The following is a 19,949-nucleotide window of genomic DNA, read 5'->3' as shown; positions in this document are numbered from 1 at the left end:
TATATATATATATATATATATATAAAATTGGGATACTAAAATTTTAAGTCACTGAGGTCTTGGGTTACAAATATGCGACACAGATGACCATTTTGCTTCAAAATGGGAAAGATGAGAGAACACGCATTTCTAATAAGGGCAAATGTGTCACTATCTATAGACGGATAACGTTTCAAACAAAGCTGGTGGAGGAACAAAGTTTATTTTGCCACCGCGAGTAAAAACATAAGGGTGTAAAAACAAAGCTCCCTTGTTCAGTAATTTTTCCATTTCTTTTTTTTCCTCTCCTGTGTATTTTCATATGTATTTTTTTCTTGGAAAGTGTCCATGATGTCTTGAAAAGTACCAATAAATAAAACACATTATTACTATAATTATCATTACTATCCCAGCATAAAGTTATGGTGAGGTTAAGCTTCATGTGTGTGAAGTGGCTGAGTACAACCAAAAGGTGTGATATTCTGCTCAATTAGCACTGGAAACCTACTTAATTCAACCGTGAATATTGCCCATATTTCTTTGTAGCAAATATAAATTAAACATGTAGCAGTATTACAAGTGTAAATATCATTGTTAAATAAATTAGCAACTGTACTAATATTTGGTGAAGCAGAGGTATTTGCACTCAAGGTTATAATATTTGTAAAGATTAGGCAGTGAATGAAAGGAAATTGAAAACTACAGTAAAACTAAAAATGAACCCAGGATAGTTACAGGAGTGTGGTTATATTTATTTTCAAATATTTCACATTTTATGTATTGAGTTAATTGCATGTCAAGACAGGTTTCATGTGTAAATGTCAATGTTTTAAGATGGTACTCTTAATTTTATTTAAGACACAAACACGATTTTGATATTTGTGTCAACAAAGATCGTGACTGAAATAATTATATTAAAAACATATATTCATTTAAACAGGTTCAAAAGCAAACAACTTTTTCAAAATATGTTTTGTATCGTTTTCTGTAATGCATTTCTATAAAATGCAGATTTACAAAAAGTATCAGAAATGTTTTTAGACTGCTGTGTAAAAGGCGGCAGGACGGCTAACTATTAAAAGATCTGAAATAAACGAGCAGACAGAGGAAACATTTGACGTTGCAGTATTTATTACAGATTCTCTTTTGTGTTAATACAAAATACTGAACAATGTCAAGTCTCTACTCAGTCAAGTACAGAATTCCCTTTTTTTTCTGAAAAATGAAGACAGTCCTCCCACATTACAAGAACCAAACATTTGGAAAAAAAAAACCCTACAATTGTCAATACTACAATGTGAATTTCTATACATTTATAAATTCATTGTTATTTGCCACGTCTGTGTCTGAACTCTTCATTTTTAAGTACACTTACAAATTTTTGAAATTCACACACACACACACACACACACATACATACATACATACATACCCTATACGCACACGCACGAGGAAACATTTCAACTCATGTTTTTGGTGTTAAATTATACTTGCATATAAACAAACTCTCCATCAGACATACGGTGGGGTTGTGATGTTTACTTTTACCTCAACTGTTTGCTTTATTGTCATCGTTTGAGTTCCGTACTTTGCCAACTAATTCTTCTTCTTTACTTCCAATTCATCCGAAAGTAAACTTAATTTGCTTATGACAACAAATATCGACGCGGCATCTCGCATTGAGTGAATGAGACTGCCGTCATTTTCCAACATGTTTTTACATTTAACACCAAATAAATGCAGGTATTTTTGTTCATTTAGCTGCAACGACGGAGCAGATGAGAGCAGGTTGCTCCTTTTAAGGCGATGAATGTTTAAATCTTGTAGCCGACTTATTTATTTTTCAGTCATATCTTCCTTTGAATCTTGTTTTAAAAAAAAAACTATCTATAAAATGCGACAGTGTTGACAGTGTTGATGGTCGATAAGTGTTCTGGATTATCGAGTCTTTTCTCGAGCGCACTGTAACCCAGTCGCCATGTTTTTTTTGTTTTTTTTTTCGTTAATGGAAGAGCAGATAAGATGTCTTACCCACAAGCACACAAACAAGCAAACATTCACTTCTTTACATTAAGACACTAAATCAGAGAAACAGAAACATTTTAAAGGCCACCAGTTGACATTTCAATGAAACTGTAAGCATATTTTAATATAACTGTATATATTAGCCAGGTTTTACCCTCTTTTTTTAGCGTTATTATCTGAGTAGATAGTTCTGTGGATCACTTTATCACACAGCACACTGAAAGAAATCTCCTTTCCACCTGATTTGACTTGGGCACAGACTCGACAAATTTGGAAGCACTGCTTATTTCTTCAGACCGAGCCAACTCAGAAACCCCTCGACAATAATAATAATTAAAAAAAACAACATTTAATCCCAATCCTCCTGGATACGCGACAGCGAGAGGAAAACAAGTAGCTTGAGACTCGATTGGACACAGAAGACTAGATCCTTCAATCTCTCTCGCGTCTCTGAAGCAGACAGTAGTGACCGTCCGGGATGGGGAAGGGGATCTCTTAGAACAGAGAGCCGCTGGAGGGGAGCAGCCGTCCGATCAGGGGACAAACGGGGCTTCGTGAAGCTGTCCGTCCAGCTCTGATGTGTGTCAGTCTCCGCAGAGCGCTTCCCGGGTCAAAATATGTCCGGGCAACCCTCCCAGTTGCCGAGCTCCTTCGTTTCCCAGTAGCCTCCCTTATAGATGTGAACTTGCTCACCTGTGAATTGGTCCTCGCAGCTCTCGAACCAGAGCGCTTTGTAGGAGTCGTGCGGAGCGCCTGGAAGAGGGAGAACTCGTGAAAACATGCTTGGAAGACTTCACAGGCGGCGATTTAAGCGTAAGGAGAGGGGATGTTGGCAGATTAAAGAGGGATACTTGCTTTTCATGGAGTGATCAACAAAAGAGTCCTCATCGACAGCTTTTAGAAGAGAAAAGGGCGGGATCACAGAGATTTTGTTTTTACCTCATCAACTCCAGGATTTTCCCCAAGCAAGCCAAAAGAGGAACGCAAAATGAAGCGCGTGCGCGCTTTCTCCTCTTACCTTCCTCCGACTGGCCCGAGGCGCGCTGGCTCGCCGCTTCCCTCTCGCGCTCGCGCCGGGCGCTGCGCTGCTTCTCCTCCAGCCGCTGCTTCTCGCCGTTGGCTTCATCCCAGCGGCCGTCCTCCATCAGGCGCTGGTCGGGCCTGCGCCGGCTGTCGGTGGGCGCCACCCCGTCTTCGGGCTCGTTCAGGGTCAGAGCCAGGGCGGTGAAGTAGTACATGGATTCGGCTCCGTCGCTGGAGGGAGAAGCAAACGGCAGGGAGCAAAGTGAGTCGTACGTACGTCTGAAAAAACTCACACGGACAAAGACCTTCGCCTCATCGCGGCAAATTACACAAATGTGTGGATTTTCTAAAGTCCAATTTACTTTGAAGATGTTGTTAAGAAAACATCTTAAAATTACAAATATTATAATAAAAAAAAAAAATTTAAAATCCTGAAAGTCACCATCAACTTTTACATTGTTTTTTTAAAGCAGGTTTTAATAGTGCTGGAGTCAAATCTTCTAAAATAAGTAGGAACTTCAATATTTTTTTTTGATGCAGGATTATGAAGCAATTCTTCTTGGAGAAATCCTGGATTTCAAGGCAGAGAGAAGAAAACACAAAACTCTTTACAATATGGACAGTAGTTCAAGCAAAGTAGAAAAATCCACGTAAGTTTTTAGAAATGTATATTTTTATCTGTTGGATAACCAAATGTGAAATTACGTCTGGAAAGCCAAACTTTATCCTGTTCTCCGTTTCGGCTCGTTAGCCAAGTTACTACGCCATGTGGTTTGACGGGTTCAACAGGACGCATCGTTACGCGAGATGCTGGAGTTTGTCTTTGACAACATAACAGGTATGTTTTGAGTTTGTATTGCAACCAGAAAAAACTCACAACTCTCCTCAGCCTTTCAATGCGCAATTTGGGTGTGTGTGTGCTTCTGAACAGCTGGGATTCCTACTCCAGTGGTAGTCCGGCACCATACTGGTATCAGACAATAGCAGTGCAATTAATTACCTGTGTATTGGGAAACTCCATGGATCTTACTTTACAGCTGTTATTCAAACGAGTTGCTTAAAAACAAGTTGTTGCTTGAAGCAACGTCACTCCGTATGGCGTGATGAGGTTGCACATTATACATCTCCATGTTTGTGTACACTTCAAATCTAGAACAAATTTCCAGAAAACTGCAAAACAGCGAAACCACTAAGTTTTTTTAAACCAAATTTAAAAACCCACCTGTTTAGAGTTGCCTTTGATTAGCATTAACTGGAACATTAACATGTTTGATGTGCATTTGACAGAATAATGTTCATTGCTTGTTTACTGCATCACGTTCTTATGGTGTAAAGCAGTTTTAAATGCCTCGCTGCTGAAATGTGCTGCACAGTTGGACTCGTTTTAACTTGAGGCGTTGATGAAAACTACTAACGTTTACGGGACGGCCGCTGGGTTTGTCGTTTGAGGGCTAAAGCGAGTGCTTGAACCGAAGGGTATGTAAACAACAGCTAAACAAACTTAAATTACCTTAAGTAGTTATGCATAGCCTCTGGCCCTGCAGTAAAAACTCTGCAACCAAATCCACTTACGGCAAAGGGTTTCTCTTCCACAACTCTCTGGCTTTCAGGGTTTGATATACGGTCTTCTGTTTGCCCTCGGTGCCGTTCTCTCCGCCCCGACTGCTCTGCATGACCCGGGAGAACTCCATCTTCTCGTCCCACGTGCCCGACAGCACATAGTGGGCCTTTCCGTCCTTGTCCATCACCACTCCTGTCACCTATAAACAACGAGACACAGAAACGCAGCTCGAAACCGGAAGAACAGGGGGGGAAAAAAAGAAGAAGAAATAAATATGTCAAGCCGTTTCCGCTTCTTTCTGACCTTTCTGGCTACGTCTCGTGAGAAGTAGCTGTAGGGAGCAAACTTCAGGTGGCACCGATCCCCTGTGGTGTGGTTCACTATGTCGATTTCTCCAGACTGAGAGGAAACAGGAAGAGTTTGAGGAGTTAAAATTGTCGGCAACAAAAAGAGAGTTATCTGCATCATTTCATAAAGAGCTAATAACCGACTGTTAATATGTTAATATCCACAACAACATTTGTTTTGCTGCAAATGTATAAAAAGCCAGAAAAATTTATTGGCATTCCTAGTAAAAATGAGTGAAAATTCATAAGATAAATCAATATTTTAAATAAGAAGCATAACTGTCCTCTCTTAGGGGTACGATTTGTAAAAAATAGCATTTCTATGAATCATTAACTCCACTTGTAAAATGTTAAAGATGCCCTTGTTGAAGCACTGAACGTAAATGGAGTTGAAACTCGACACCGAGTTCATCTACAAAGAGAAACTAAGTCGCTATCAATCAACACTTCAAAAACTACAGGGAAAAACTAACAAAAGCACCGACGCTGCATGTCAATTGTTGCAGGGCCTGCAATGGATTTGTCAACTTCTTGATAGAGAAAGTTGAAAAAATGAGAGGGTCAGTTGACACATCAACAGCACCGATACGACGCACAAACATAATAAATGTAGAGAAAACAGCTAAACTTCACCAACTCAATCATGAAAACTTTGAAGAAATTATAAATCAACTAAGATCCTCCTCCTGCTAGCTTGATATCGTGCCCATAACTTTCCTTAAGAAGGTTCTGCCTGTGCTTGCATCTGATCCGAGTCAAATGTGAAACTCATTCCTCTAGTCAGGTGCTTCCGTCAGGCTTTATCAACAGCAGCTGCCAAACCACCAACACTAAAACAATCTTGAAAAGTCACTACTGCAGAATTACAGGCCAGTTTTTATTCTCTGGAACAAACTTTCAAGAAAACTGCAAAAACATTCAAAACACTGAGTTCCTTTAAATTCAAGCTAAAACCCCACCTGCTTAGAGCTGCCTTTGATTAGTAACTGGAATACTGATCAATATATTTGATGATTGTGCTTGATGATGGCTTTTGACAAAATATAATGTTTATACTGTGATAATTGGTTACTGTATTATATTCTTATCGTGTTTCTATCACTGCCCTGCTGCTGAAATGTGCGGTACAAATAAACCTGGCTTACTCATCTGTGGCTTCCTGTTTCACCTGGGTGTGAATATGACATACCATAAAGGTCCGATTCTCTTAAACAAGAGAGATGCCATTTAAATCAGAGACTCGGTAATGATTATTAGTCAAAAATTGGCTTACTTAGTTACTCCCCTACATTTGAGAGCAATTAAAGAATGATCTCTGAAAAGTGTTAAACACCTGGAGGTGTAATAAACAAGTTTGGATGAGGACTCCATTTTTCATGCCACCAACTAGATAAGCAGGATAGTTAGGGAATCCAACAGTCAAACGTCTTGGAGGCTTACTGGTTGAGAACTACAGCAAAGAACGACATCTAGTGGTCAGAGGTCTTAACAGCAGCCATTAGATCCAATCTACTTGTCTTGTTTGAGAGAGCGATGAAATGAAGAAGATTTCTCAACAACGACCATGTGGTTTCTTAAACGCTGTACTTTAGTTATATGAAACCAACACCTCCATCACACCATCAGGCTTTTGTTTCAATGGAGTAACAAGACATGATAAAAAAAAAAAAAAAAGAAAAAAAAAGGTTTTAAAATAATCTCATTGTTCTGCAGTGTCTGTATTTTGATCAGCGATTTGTTTTTTGGGCCATGTGAAAAATTTCCACCGCAGATCAAAGTTTCGATGCGTCCCTGATTAAGCAGATCTGAATTAGGGGAACGGATCATTACCCAGACACCCTGAGGAGGCAATTCAGCCATTAGCCTCAGGTCTGCTGGAGCTGAGAGGCATCATGGCCTCGTTTATCGTCTGATTAAACTGGCAAATAATTATCACTAGATAATTTCTAGATGTCAAGTTTACCCATTAATATGAAAAAGAAAAGCTAAAAATTATGACACACCGAACCTTGGATACCACATCAATCATCTCAGTATTTTTAGAACAATAGCTCATCAAAGCAGTGACAGAACTTGATCTTCCAGAAATTCCTTTTCTGCTCAGGCTGAGTAACGCGTTTTAGTTTTGTTTTTAAAATTTCCCATGGCAATATTAGAAACAGTGCGTGAGCAGCTAAATATTGAGATTTTCTTGTAGAAAAAAAATAAGAAAAGAAAAGCACTTCACAATGAGCTTGGAAGAATAGGGAAAAGCACCTCATGGCCACTGCTAAGTGGAGTGAAAGATCTATCATGCTGTGGGCCTGTTTGTCTGCTAAAGGCCTTGGGGAACCTTGTGAAACAGCGCAGCATGTTAAAATGTCAGGAATACCAAAATGGTAAAAGTCACGAGATGTGAAGGGTAATTATCACCCTGGGGCCCCATTGTGTCTTAAACAAGTACAGATTTTACGGTCTACAAGTTACTCCAGATTTCAAGTCGCATCAGTCAAAAAATGCGTCACGAGGAGTAGAAAAACATATACAAGTTGAACTGGAGTGAGTCGCATTTACTTATAAATTGTCAAATGTTAGGCGGATCTTTTGTATGTTAATGATTTGATCTGGTGACACGCTGTGATCAGTTACCTACTTTTCAACAAACTCACGGAAACTGTCGACTCACTAAACCTAGATAGTCAGAAACGACTCTGTTCTGCTGGTGAAGTGCACAGCAAAGTGGAGACGCATGTAATGTAAATCCGGGATGAGAGCTAGGCGGTTGAAGCGACAAACACAAAGAAGATCCGCCAGCAAAGTCATTTACATTCATTTCCCTGGCAACCACCTGGCACAACGTTCAAGGACCCATAAGGAGACTCATTCCTCCAGCTCTGGCGGACTTGCTTTCAGCCATGTCAGTATGAATTAAAATTGAACCCAACAGACAATAAGTGCGTAATTAAAAGAAAAAAAAAACACATGAGTCATACCTGATTAAAAGTCCCAGAACTAGCAAAACTATACAAAAAAGTGTGATTTGTATTGCATATAATACTGTATGACTACCCTTCCTTTTCTTCTTTTGAAAGAAAAACGGAAGGTAATAAGTCAAGATATAATGTTAGGTAAAGGTTCTTCAGCCTAGAAATGTTTCCTAATGACTAATCAAAAACTGGTCCTGCAATAACGTGGCAATGATTCAACTCATCAGGTCACTTGGTACAAGTTCATCTTATTTAATGTCCAGGTTTTCTTTGTTTTATTTGCACCGGCACCGATCACTCTCACCTGATCAATCCACAGCTTTCCAACAATGATGTTGTGCACTGTGGTGGTAACCTTCTTCCATGTGTAGTGATTGTTGCTCTTCTCAAAGATGGCATGTATAGTGCCTGTGGGAGAAAACGCACACAACACAAAGAAAAACTGAATGTGCTAAAACAACAACTGGATGATTGATAATACCTTGGAAAAACAAAACAAACAAAAAAAACGGGCGTGTCAGAAACATTTTCCTAGCTATCATCAGCCTGCATAAAAAACATTTTGTCCATTTGTTTGTGAAGGCTTTCTATGCTTTATTAACGCTGCAAAAATGCAGCGACTGAAACACACCCTGTGCTAACAAACACAAAAACTCCAGGCACGTGTTTGACTCGCATATCATCGCTTACCTAAAGGCATGATTGACAGGTATTTGCCTCTGAACTTGCTTGCAACAGTAATCTCCTGCCTCAGAGTCCAGCCTCGGTCAGAGATTGCATGGTGTGCCGCCGCAGGAGGGTGGTGACTCACCTATGAAAAGAAAAAATAAATAAATACATGCAACAAAAGAAATTTGCTGTGGGGCAATCGTCGGTGCCTGTTGGCTAACCCTGCTGGGATAAACCTACATCCAGTTCTTAAAAGAAATTCCTCTTAGGAAGATAATGACAACCACAAAACTGCACTAAAGAAACTCCCATGTGTACAAGAAAATATAAATCCAAACATTCATTTTCAATAAGATTAAAGGATTTGCACCTCCACTATTCTACTGCCTAAATGCAAATACGCTAGCTTTATTCCTTAATTCTGTGCCAATCTGAAGAACATTTATCTTCCAGTCACGATATAAAGTTTCATTTACCGGACTATTTCATCTCCTCTCTCTTCCGTCTGTCATTATTTCCCCTGAATCAAATCCCTTCTTTCCTTTTGTGCTGTTCAGTACCTGCTCACAGAGGGATCGGTAGCCGCTCTCTCTCCGGCGGTCCAGCTCGTACGTTTCCCCCAGCAGCGGGTTGAAGGGCTTCCCCGTGCGGTACACCGTCGTGGAGTAGGCGGATACGCAGAAGGCCGCAACGTAGCACATCTGCTCCAGGGAGCTGTGGCACTTGGCCGCCTTGTCCAGCAGCTCGTGATACTCGAGGTCCTCCGACAGCCGCTGCAGCATGGAGATCGGCTCGTTGAAGTTCACCTAGAAAGGAGGAACTTTTGCGCTTAGAGTCGTTTTAGGTGGGGAAAAAAAAAAAAAAAAAAAACAGGAAATTTGATGCAATTAAAATGTTTGTTCTTTTAATTAATTCAATTTATTAAAAAGTGAAACCTTTGATTTTATGTAGATGTGATGAACAGAATGACGTAACTTCAAGTACAATAATGTCTATGACAAAAAAAAAAAAAAATTAAATCCAGAAATGTTACATGATGGGATTAAGGAGTAGGGCGCTGATTTTAAAGTACTCCAAGAGATAAAGATGTAAATCACAAATAATAATCACAAAAGAGCCTCTCATAGGTTAATTAAAAGTTTAGTGGATGGAAAAAGTGTGGTGGACAAAGAAGCACAAGCAACAGGGAGGATTGTAAAGCCAAGCTGAGCTAACAAACTGAGGAAGATTCTCGACGCTAAATAAAGGAGCTTCACATTTTGAATTGAATCACTGATTATCAACACCGATCTCAATTCAGTCTGACGAGGCTCCAACCTGGATTTAATGTCCCTCTCAGTACAATTATTGCAACTCTTAACCTCTTTTTAAGAATATTAAAGTCCAGATTTGTGTTTAGTGTGTTTAGTCCATTCCATTCAGTCGCACAGTCACATGTCAATGTTACTCATTATGGGGTCAACAGGAAATAAAGAGCCATGTCACCTGTATAAACCCAGGACAATATAACGTAAACACGGCCGGCGTTTCGACGTCAAGCAGCGACTGGGAAAAATCTTTGCGTGCGAGTCAGGCCCAGCACTGACGCAGTGGGCAGGTTGACTTCCTCTGAATAAGCATAGCTTAATAACCTATTCTGCAGCAGATCAGTCAGCGGAACGTCGCTGCACCAGTTTGGCAGAAATGGGGAGGATCTGTGGACGGCTAAACTGGAATTTAACAAGTCAACTGTTGCCAAGACATGCAAGACGCCGGGCGGCGACTTTTGATCTGATTCGCTGAAATGTGTTATTGTAACAATACAAATGAAAGAACTAAAAGGTCACATTGCTGGTGGAATAATGCGTCAGGGCGTTCTGTTTACGCCTACAGAAAGTTGTTTTATAGCTCTAGCTTGTGTTTATGGATTAAATATATATTAAGTTTATTCACTTCAGTTTTTTTTTCTGTAAACTGTTGATTATTTCTTTCTCCTGATAAAAAAACAACAACTTTAAAACATAATATACTTGAACCAGTAGAAAATCAAAACAACAGGAAAAAAACTAACAAATCAACAAATAACAAAACTGAACAAAACAAAGCTCAAGAATAAACAAACACAATTATAGATTTCAGTGACAACTTAATTGTTTGAAAAAAAATAACAGTGCATATTAAAAGAATAAATAATGATAACCTTTGCTCTTCTTCATTTAAACAGGAAATGTCCTAAGCAACTCAATTCAGGGCTGGGTGATTATTTAATTTGATCAATTAATCAAATTTCCTGTTTTTGAAGATAATTTGAAGATTTGATAGAAAAAAGAAAAAAGAAATCAAGATTTTTTTTCCACCAACTGCACTCCATATAACCCACTCAAGAACTGCCATCTTATTTGACATGCATGTTTTAAAGCTCCTATTTATTTCGACTTTGAATTCACATCAACTCACAGAAGGAATGACTGAAACATAAGCAAGTTTCAGATGTTTTCTGTCATTTGTTTTTTTTCCCCCTCCAAGGAAAAACAGGAGGTAAAAATACATGTTTAAAATTGGAAATTAAATATAACTTAAAACAATTGGGAGATGTCATTTTTAAGGCATTTTTCCCCAGCTCTACTTTATGTTAATACTTGATAGCTAGATTATATTTCTTCACTTTTTAATTTTTTGTTAAATGAGGCTTAATGATTTCAGAAAGTCAGATTTAAATGATAAAGTGCAGATTATGCAAAATAAATGAACATCCTTTGAAAGGAGCAGCTACAAATCCTTGATATTGGTATCAATTTATGATGCCAACAATTAAACGAAACCGACTTCCTCCTCTCTGTTTATACAAGAACTAACAGCACTACCAGGTGGTTTCCCTCTTTGCACTTCACAAGAAAAATGTTGCGACCGAGTATCACCTTTGTGGTTTTTCCTTTTAACTCTTAACAGCTGATTGAAGCCGTGCCAGAAACAGAAGTTCAGCTCCGACAGTTGCCGTGGTTACTCACAGGCATGGGGATCTTGGACAGATCTTTGCCGATGCAGTTCTTCATGATGCTCCAGAGGTTCAGAGAGTAGTTGGGCTTGTCGGGGATGCGTGTTCGCCTCTTTTTCAGCGGCACCAGATCCTGAGAGGGCGACTCCTGGTTCATCGCGAGCGGCTCCTCGTTGAGCTAAAATATGCCAAATTAAAAGGTTTGAATATCTGTGTTGATGTCTCTGATCCGATTTGACTTTACATGGTGGTACGACGACACTAATCCAGCTGAAGTAGGACCTACCGACTGATCGTCTGCACACAAATCGGTGTTCAACCCGCTCGCGTTACTGCTTGAACGTCTGAAACGAAAGAGAGATTCTGTCAGCACAGTTTCTGACTACTTTACCGCAGTAAGCCGTAAATAAAAACCACAATAAGTTAAATGGATTCTAAAGTAACATAAACATTTTTCCTTTTATGCCAAATGGGGAAAAAAAAAAAATAGACTCAAACTATTCCACAACAACTTTCCTTAAGGTTTAACATTATTTTAATTGATGTCAGAAAAAATGCTTTGCCTTGTTTTAATGCAGCAACTAGAGAAACACTGATGCCCCACCCCAACATGTTGCTGGCTGAAAGAAGGCTGGTGAACTTTTTTCCTACTAATAAGATAAACAGCATCACTAAGTTTTTTTTTATCATCAGTCTACATAATAGTTTATGTGTCCTTATATTTTAGCAAAAGTAAGAAACATTTGCTTTTCTGTCATTTAAATGCTGTCAGCCATTTTGTCATAAACATTTGTATGAATGCAGCAGCGCTGTATTTTTGCTTAGTCTGTCATACCATGAAATCTCATCTTCCCTGTCGTACAGCAATTATGTTAACAAGCAGGAAAAACACAAAGAAGCCAGTATGCAAATGAGTAAATATGTGAAATGAATATATAGGCTCTTAAAGAGACAGTGACACTGACTTGTGGAACTGTGGGTCTGCAGGTACGGTTATAAACTCGGGGGCGTCCTCCATGGCATCAAAAAACTCGTTATCATCGTCCTCGTCGCTCGCCTCACCTTTTCCCGGCCCAGCACCACCTGAGAAGCAACAACAACAGGCTCATTTCTGCTTTCACTTCACAAGTAAAGCCTGGTGGCCCGCCAGGCTTATAATACACTGTGGGGAAACCCTGCTCTGGCTTAAAAAAAAAAAACAAACCCAAGTTTAAGAGGCTATGAGATGATTAGCAAGTTAGAGAAAAGCTCCGGTTCACATTAGAGCTTTACCTTTATTGTCCACGATGGCGTGAGCCTGCGCGGCCCCTCTGAACGCTCGCTCCAGGTGGTTGTGCTGCTTGGCCAGTTGCTCTAAGGCCTCCTCCAGCCGCACTCGCTGCTCTCGCTCAGCTTGCAAGGCTTTCTGCCACCGCTTGCTGTGAGTCTGCGCCAGGGCCAGGAAGTCCCTGCAGGCCTGCAGCCGCCAAGAACATGGACATACCAGGAGGGTTTTAATGTAAAAAAAAAAAAAAAAGAAGAAGCAGAGATGAGAAGTTCAGCAATAAGTAGGATCACTTTTGATCAAAACCAGGGCTGCAACTAACAATAATTCTAGTGATTATTCTGACGATTAATCAGATAAAAGTGTGTAAATTTTTCAATTAACCACTTAAGCCTTTTTAATATAATACTGGAAATGCATTAAAAAAAACAAATACAAATTAATTCCTTTTCAAGGAGGAAATTGAAAATTTTACTGTCGATAATGTAACAACGTAGCATGTCTTTGGTACGGGTGACCATTTGTAGCAAAAGATGCATCTGCAGATAAAAATCTACTTCTAACAACACGTGAAGAGCTCAGTCCTTTCTGACTCACTTAACAATGCAGTGTGGGACTAATCTGTTGACTATTTTTTTTATTAACTGATTAATAATTGGATAGCAAAACGTGCTTTTTAAAAATTTATTTATTTTTTTATTTTACATAACTTGAACCAGTGAAAGCGAAAACTGTCACTCCAGGACTTCAGGATAGAACATATTTAAAGACAAAGTCTTTTTTTTCTTTAATCTTAAATGCAAAATGTTTATATTTTTAAACAGTTTTGGTTCCATTACTTCTCTTATTATGTTGTTCTTTCATCAAATCTTATTTTTTCAAAGTCCATGTACTCCGGGTAACGATTTAATGATTGCTAAATTAGTTGACGATCGTTTCAATAATCAATTCACCCCAATTTATTCGATTGATCGTTATTGCTATGACTCACTTTCACTGCCAGTTTCTATTTACCATAGAAACTGGCAGTGAATAGAAACAAACAGAACAAAGGAGGTGACACTTACGTTAATCATAGCGTTAGAGGTTATCCGGAACAGCGTGGCTCTTTCCGTCACCTGACGAATCTTATCCCCGGCCTCTCCGGTCAGCCGTAAACTGTCCAGCTCAGATAAAGACCTGAAATACGACGAGGTCAAGAAAGATTTGCGAAATCCTGTATTTTATTTGACATTTAAGGCTGTGGAATGCTGCTCAGTCAGGAGTAGAACCGGACAAACAAGCCAGACGGTCTGTGAGAGAGAGAGAGAGAGAGTTTCCTCCAGTGCGATGAGCTGCGTTAGACTGACCTCTGCAGGGCAGAGCCGTGCTTGGAGATCAGATCGTTGCAGGTGCTGAGATCCTCCACCTTACTGCCCAGCGTTCGGAGAGTGGACTGGACCTCCGAGTTCTGAGAGCCCCCACCCTGACCTCCGCCCACGGGCAGGGACGACGGGGAGAAGTCGTCGCCGGAGTCATCTGTTCACAATTAGAGCAAGAGGAACAAATTACTAGATGAAAATGTGTTAAGAATGTAGCTATACAAGGACAACTTTAAAGGAAAAGAAACTGAATATCTTTACTTGGGTGAAGTTCAGTGGTTGTTCAATGATTGTTGTAAAGACAAAGTTTGAGAATTTACAAGAAAAACGTTTTTTGTTTGTGACCACCAAGGAGAGCTATAACCCCTGGAAGACATTTATTAAAGGGTAAAAGCTCGTCACAGATCACAGTCTCAACAGTTTTAAAGTTATTTTAATAACTAGCACAAATAAACGCACTTTTTGTTCGACTTGAAGGGACCTGGTCGATCTGTTATGACTTCTCTTAAACTTATATTTATATCTTTAAAGTGATGAGGTACAGATTTTCTGTTTGACGTCATTTAAATATTGTAAGGGGGGAATCTTCACTTGGAATAATAGCTATATTTATCATATTTATCATATGACTTTTAATTTTTACACATTATTGCAACAGGATTCATAACATTTTGATATTATTTTTTATGCTTAGCCACAAACTTCAACGTATTTTGCAGTAATTTTATGTGAAAGACACACATGGTAATGGATAATTGTAAAGTGTAGAGAAATTGATTCATGATCTTTAACATTTATCACATTAAAAAAAATCTAATATGTTGTGTATTCAGTCCTGTTTACTGATAAATAATAATGATCTAATAAACATTCGTGCCCAAACGGCAAAAAGAGAACCCAAGTAATTTATAATTTCTTTGACATAGAAAAAAATTACTTGTAAAGAGCTGAACTTTCTGACATAGAAACGGTGCAATCGACAAGACGTACCCATGAAGTTAAGTCACTCTAAAAGGGCAGCTGTGTGTGTAAACGCATCACCATTTACTGTGCGGTTATTTGTTTTAAAGCCGTCATAAAAGCCGCATGTACTTTTGAAACGTGGTTCTACAAAATACATATTTGGCTCAAACTTTCAGATTCATCAGACCATCCCATATTCTCTGACCGGGCCACGATGCCTCGATTTCTGCCTCACAACACAAGACGCTAAGAAGTGCTGGTGTGAGCCTCAGTTAAACTCTGAGGAACCTGCATCACTTCAAAAGACTGAAAGAGTTTGTTGCTGTATCGAATGCGTTTGCTATTGAGAGCCACTATTAACATGGTAACACCAGGAGGATTCACCAGATTAAGAGTTTAAAATCGGCTGAATTTCCAAAGCCGTCTATCCCTCGCACTAAATCCAGACGATCTGATCTGGGAACACACAGACGGGCCGATGTAAACTGCTTAATTAATATTAAAACTCGCCATATTTGCAAGATAAAAGTCGCCCTCGTATCATTAGGGCGACTTGATATGATTTTCACCACATCAAATATTTTTTCCTGGCCTGGATAAAAATGCATTTTTGACCTACCTGACTCGGCTTGCATGCGGGCGGCCTTGGCTTTGGCCAGCTCCAGCGCAGTGATCCACCGCTGGCGCTCCACCTCGGAGCTGGCCTTCAGGTGGTACGTCTGAGCCCCGCCGTTAGAGATGACGAAGTTGCAGGCGTCGTCTACGGAGATGACCGCTGTGGCCAAGTTGATTGTGCCCCGACACGTGTGACCCATCTCAGCCTGGGTCCTAATGATTTAAGAAAAAATCATTTCAAACTCTAAGTCTGATATGATCAGACCTCAATTCAGATTAATGAGTTGTAATTGTTAGATATTAGAGGAGACGTTAAATCAGAACGGTAAATATGACAGAAAAAAAAAAATAGGTGAATCAGTGAGGATGTAATAAGTAAGAAATTAGGCTATATTGACACAGCAGGTCTTGATGCTCGATTCCAATTTTTGCTGAAATCTGATTTTCTGTTTTTACTCGGTTGTTCTGAATGATTTGACCACAGTCAGACTCGCGTTAACAAACGAGCCACACAGCGCATGCACAGAAGAACGTTCACGCCACTCAGCGGTGCATCGTTTGCAGAAGTAATAATGGATGTCGACATCTATGGATCAATTTTTAAAGTTATGCAGCAACGGGAGCCGACGGTATTGTCACAAGATCGTAAAACATGAAGGAAGCTTTAAAAAAAAAAAAAAAAGGAAGCACAACCAATAACAACGACCTTTTATAGAGCATTGACTGCAACTGTTTGAATGCGTAGTTGGACCAGAAGTGGCAGGATTGTTAAGTGATGACTTCTTTCACAAGTTCATCGTTTTGGTTTTCAGCTTTACCGCATCTGGCTTCTTCTGCTGCAGAATTATGGAAGCGGCCCACACTGAGCTTTTTCAGAGGATGAAAAGATTGGAAAAGGTCGGACACGGGTTTCATCTGCCCGCTGTGTGAACGTGGCCTAAGATGACTGATGTTTTTCCTGACATGCTTTCTGCAAGGAAGCCTCACCTGTAGTATGACAGCAGGCCGTTGCTCAGAACGAACCACCTTCGCTGATAACCCTTGATGTAGTTTGTCCACTTGAAGACCCATCCTTTGTACGTGTCGCCGGCCGGGGTGGGAGTTGGGCTCTTCGGTTCTGACATCACACCCCCCCGAAATCAGGTTTCAGATTTAAAATAGACCTTGAAAAGGAAGATGTCCAAAAAGTTAAAAAAAAAAATAAAATAAAAATAAAATAAATTACCATCCTAAGATTCAAAATTTTCAACAGCAGTAACAGCAGCCAAGAAGAGCGATTTGCTCTTAAAGAACATTTTCTTTCTCTGGTTTAACAGCCGTTATAGGTCTGTATGGGAGTAAGTTACGTGCTGACTGGGACTTTTTTTTCTTTTTCCCCCCTCTTAGTAGTAGTCACATTTTGTCATCCACATAAACGGGTTTAGTGCAGATGTGTGCATGTTTCACTTCTCTGTTTTTGGGAACAGGACAGACAGGTCAACAACCTCTCCAGGCGAGCAAAATTAAAGTAACTCATCTTTAAAATCTACTTTTCAGAAGTGTTGGCACAGCTCAATTCATCTCCTAGCCATTCTGCTTGTGTCACAGCTCTCTATAGATGTTTCTGATCAAATATGCACCTTCTTTGACAGCTGACGATTTAAAGGAAATAAAAATATCTACTTACATGATGTCTCTTAGAGTCATTTTATCTAGATCAGAGGTCCTAACTTCTCATATTTCATAGAGGTCGGCTGGTCCACAAAACCACCAGGGCCCAAAATAAATGTCAAAATATGTTGTAACATAAATACAAATATGTGGAGCACATTACACATTTTCCAGCTGCCAAAAAAAAAAAAAGACAATTTGTCTTGTACAGGGTGAACGCTAAAATTGTTTTTAGGTGGGTTTTATTCTTAACGCACTGTAACAGTGCATATTTGAAAGAGGTTGGTGATTATCAATGATGCTGAAATAATAAAATAATAATAATAATAATAATAATAATAATAATAATAAAGAAGCTTTAATTCACTAGAAATATTTTGTAGTTTATCCAAACAACAGAAAAGACTTACTTTGCCATCAAAGAAAATGACCACAAAATATCTTATCTGTGCATTTCTGAATATACTCCTCAATATTAAAGCAAACACAAGAAAACAATATTTTTATTATCATTTAAATGCATAAATAATCAAAACACTTAACCAGAACAATAAATGCATATGCAATGTTTAAGTGCATGAGTGTAGTGGGTTTGTTTGAGTGACGAACTGAAACAGAGTTTTGATTGGAACTGCAAATAGTGCATCCAAAATGCAAATTTCTCTTAAGTAAAATTTGTCTAATTGGTTTTAATACATGACATTCAACAGGGAGGTGGATATTTTCATTCCAGGTGGCAGTTTATGAATGCACTTTCCTTATTTATCAAACGTGCCATCAACTTGTTGAGAAAACGTTCTATTTTTTTTTTTTATAAACCATTTTAGCTCTTATTCCAGTCTTGATTACAAACTAAAATATCTTTGTTTTTCTTTTCAGTTCCTGGTTGCTTTCGTTGATCTTTGAATGTAGTATCACAGGTCAAAGGTCAACTAATGAATCAATACACGTTCACATTTGACCGTTCTTACTCAAAAATGTAGTACTGAATTCAAGAGCACTTACTAATTAGCAAAAAAAATAAATAAATCTAGCTTATAAATTAAATGAAGCCTGCCATTGATTTGTTTTGAATTATATAAATGATCTACGGCTCATTGTGCGATTTTAAAACTGAATATTGCTAAATTTTAAGTCAAAATATAACAAATGCTAAGCTGGTGAAGGTCCATCGCCAACGAAAAGAAGTAAATGAACAGTGACGCCACACTTTCGATGAAGTTGTTCAAGCAGAAACGAGCCTGACCTGCAGGAGCTAGCCTGTCCTGACAGAAGATAAAAACTTTAAAATCTGCGCCGATGTCCGCTCACAGCTAACAAGAGCTAAAGTCGGGAAACAACCTGACATCTTTGATCATGGTTCACCTGCTGACATTTAAACAATGCAGGCGAAATACAACGCAGGATATTAATTTGCTCAAAGAGTACCTAGCTCTGAAATTCGCTGGCGGCTGAATGTTTACCTTGACGTGTCCAAAATGCCAGATGAGGAAACCAGACAGGCAGTGAAGTCACTGCTAGCTCTGACGCCCCATACGCTGCCAGGCTAGCCGAGCTAACTCAGGCTAATACGACTCGGCTAAAGCTGGAAATAATTCAGAGGACGTTGACGACAACAACGGTGTCACTTTCAGTAAATTGGCCTATGAAATGTAATCGTTGTCCTTCAGTAGTACTGTTTATAATGTTCACCGTACTACTGCGTACGATGATAGTAATCTAAGGCTAGTTGGCTACATCTAACTAGCCTAACATTAGCTTGTAGGAGACAGCCGGTGCAACTTCATTGAAGCCCGTGTGGAAACGCTGCTACTTTCCCTCAAATTATCTCAATCACACAAGTTAATTTATGTAGGTAACTGACGTTTTTATAATGCATTATGATAATACATGTTACATTAAGCCACATATATGAGGTCCCGTTAAAGTTTGAGTTTCTTTTCGGATTCTGTCACTAATACATTTTCAGCTTATTTCAAATTTTGTTTCACAAAACTCCCCAACTACTGAGCGGTAGCATTGGTTTAATCATTTCTTACGGAGTGGCAAACAAACAAAGTAACCCTAGTCATAAAAACATTGGTCATCACGAATGTTCCTGTGGCAAACGATATTTTCGTAAATTAGGAAGAAAATATTAATGAATAAATGGCTAGATCTCATCTGTAATTCAATTCAGATGAATTTTTATTTGTGAACAATTTGTATAAAACTTAATTTCCATACCTTTTGGATCTAAACCCTTATATGACAAAATACCTAAGCGACTGCTCGTAGACATTTATGGGAGTGATAAAACCATATTACTTTGTGACCGCAGTGGCAACGAGGCAAAGAGAATATCATCGGTTCCCCACAAAGGAACGAATAGACGCATAGTCGGTACGACCATTTAATTTCGTACTAAACCTTTTCTTTAATTTTTTTTTGTTTTTGTTTTTTTTTTTTGTAGTGTTACCAAAGTAAAGAGTGTGTGTTTAAACTTATGCATTTGAATACACCGCTAAAAGAACTTAATTAAAAGTATTGGGTACTTTTCTGTCTCGCCAAAA

At 39.0% G+C, this 19,949-nt stretch overlaps 1 protein-coding gene across 3 annotated transcripts; it reads right to left on the bottom strand.

Moving 5' to 3' along the window:
* Positions 1 to 1,092: 1,092 nt before the first annotated feature.
* On the bottom strand, positions 1,093 to 19,221 carry LOC106931346 (oxysterol-binding protein 1-like). Of its 3 annotated transcripts, none has more exons than XM_015009426.2 (17): positions 18,861 to 19,221; positions 16,735 to 16,910; positions 15,752 to 15,960; positions 14,158 to 14,326; positions 13,876 to 13,987; positions 12,817 to 13,000; positions 12,510 to 12,627; positions 11,831 to 11,888; positions 11,558 to 11,722; positions 9,131 to 9,376; positions 8,592 to 8,712; positions 8,206 to 8,309; positions 4,892 to 4,987; positions 4,600 to 4,787; positions 3,023 to 3,258; positions 2,860 to 2,898; positions 1,093 to 2,757 (listed from the first exon to the last, which is right to left on the bottom strand). In XM_015009426.2, exons 2-17 carry the CDS (start codon positions 16,869 to 16,871, stop codon positions 2,615 to 2,617), a joined length of 2,325 nt encoding a protein of 774 aa, XP_014864912.1. In that variant the 5' UTR covers positions 16,872 to 16,910; positions 18,861 to 19,221; the 3' UTR covers positions 1,093 to 2,614. The 3 variants fall into 3 exon arrangements, with proteins under 3 accessions (XP_014864912.1, XP_087871566.1, XP_014864913.1); XM_088015440.1 differs by lacking the exon at positions 18,861 to 19,221 and adding an exon at positions 18,644 to 18,839; XM_015009427.2 differs by lacking the exon at positions 2,860 to 2,898 and having other exon boundaries at positions 18,861 to 19,219.
* Positions 19,222 to 19,949: the final 728 nt, after the last annotated feature.

The sequence above is a fragment of the Poecilia mexicana genome, unplaced genomic scaffold (genome assembly GCF_051168715.1).
Source record: "Poecilia mexicana isolate PSO_F unplaced genomic scaffold, ASM5116871v1 scaffold_18, whole genome shotgun sequence".
NCBI lineage: Eukaryota > Metazoa > Chordata > Actinopteri > Cyprinodontiformes > Poeciliidae > Poecilia > Poecilia mexicana.
This window is presented reverse-complemented; position numbering and strand designations above follow the sequence as displayed.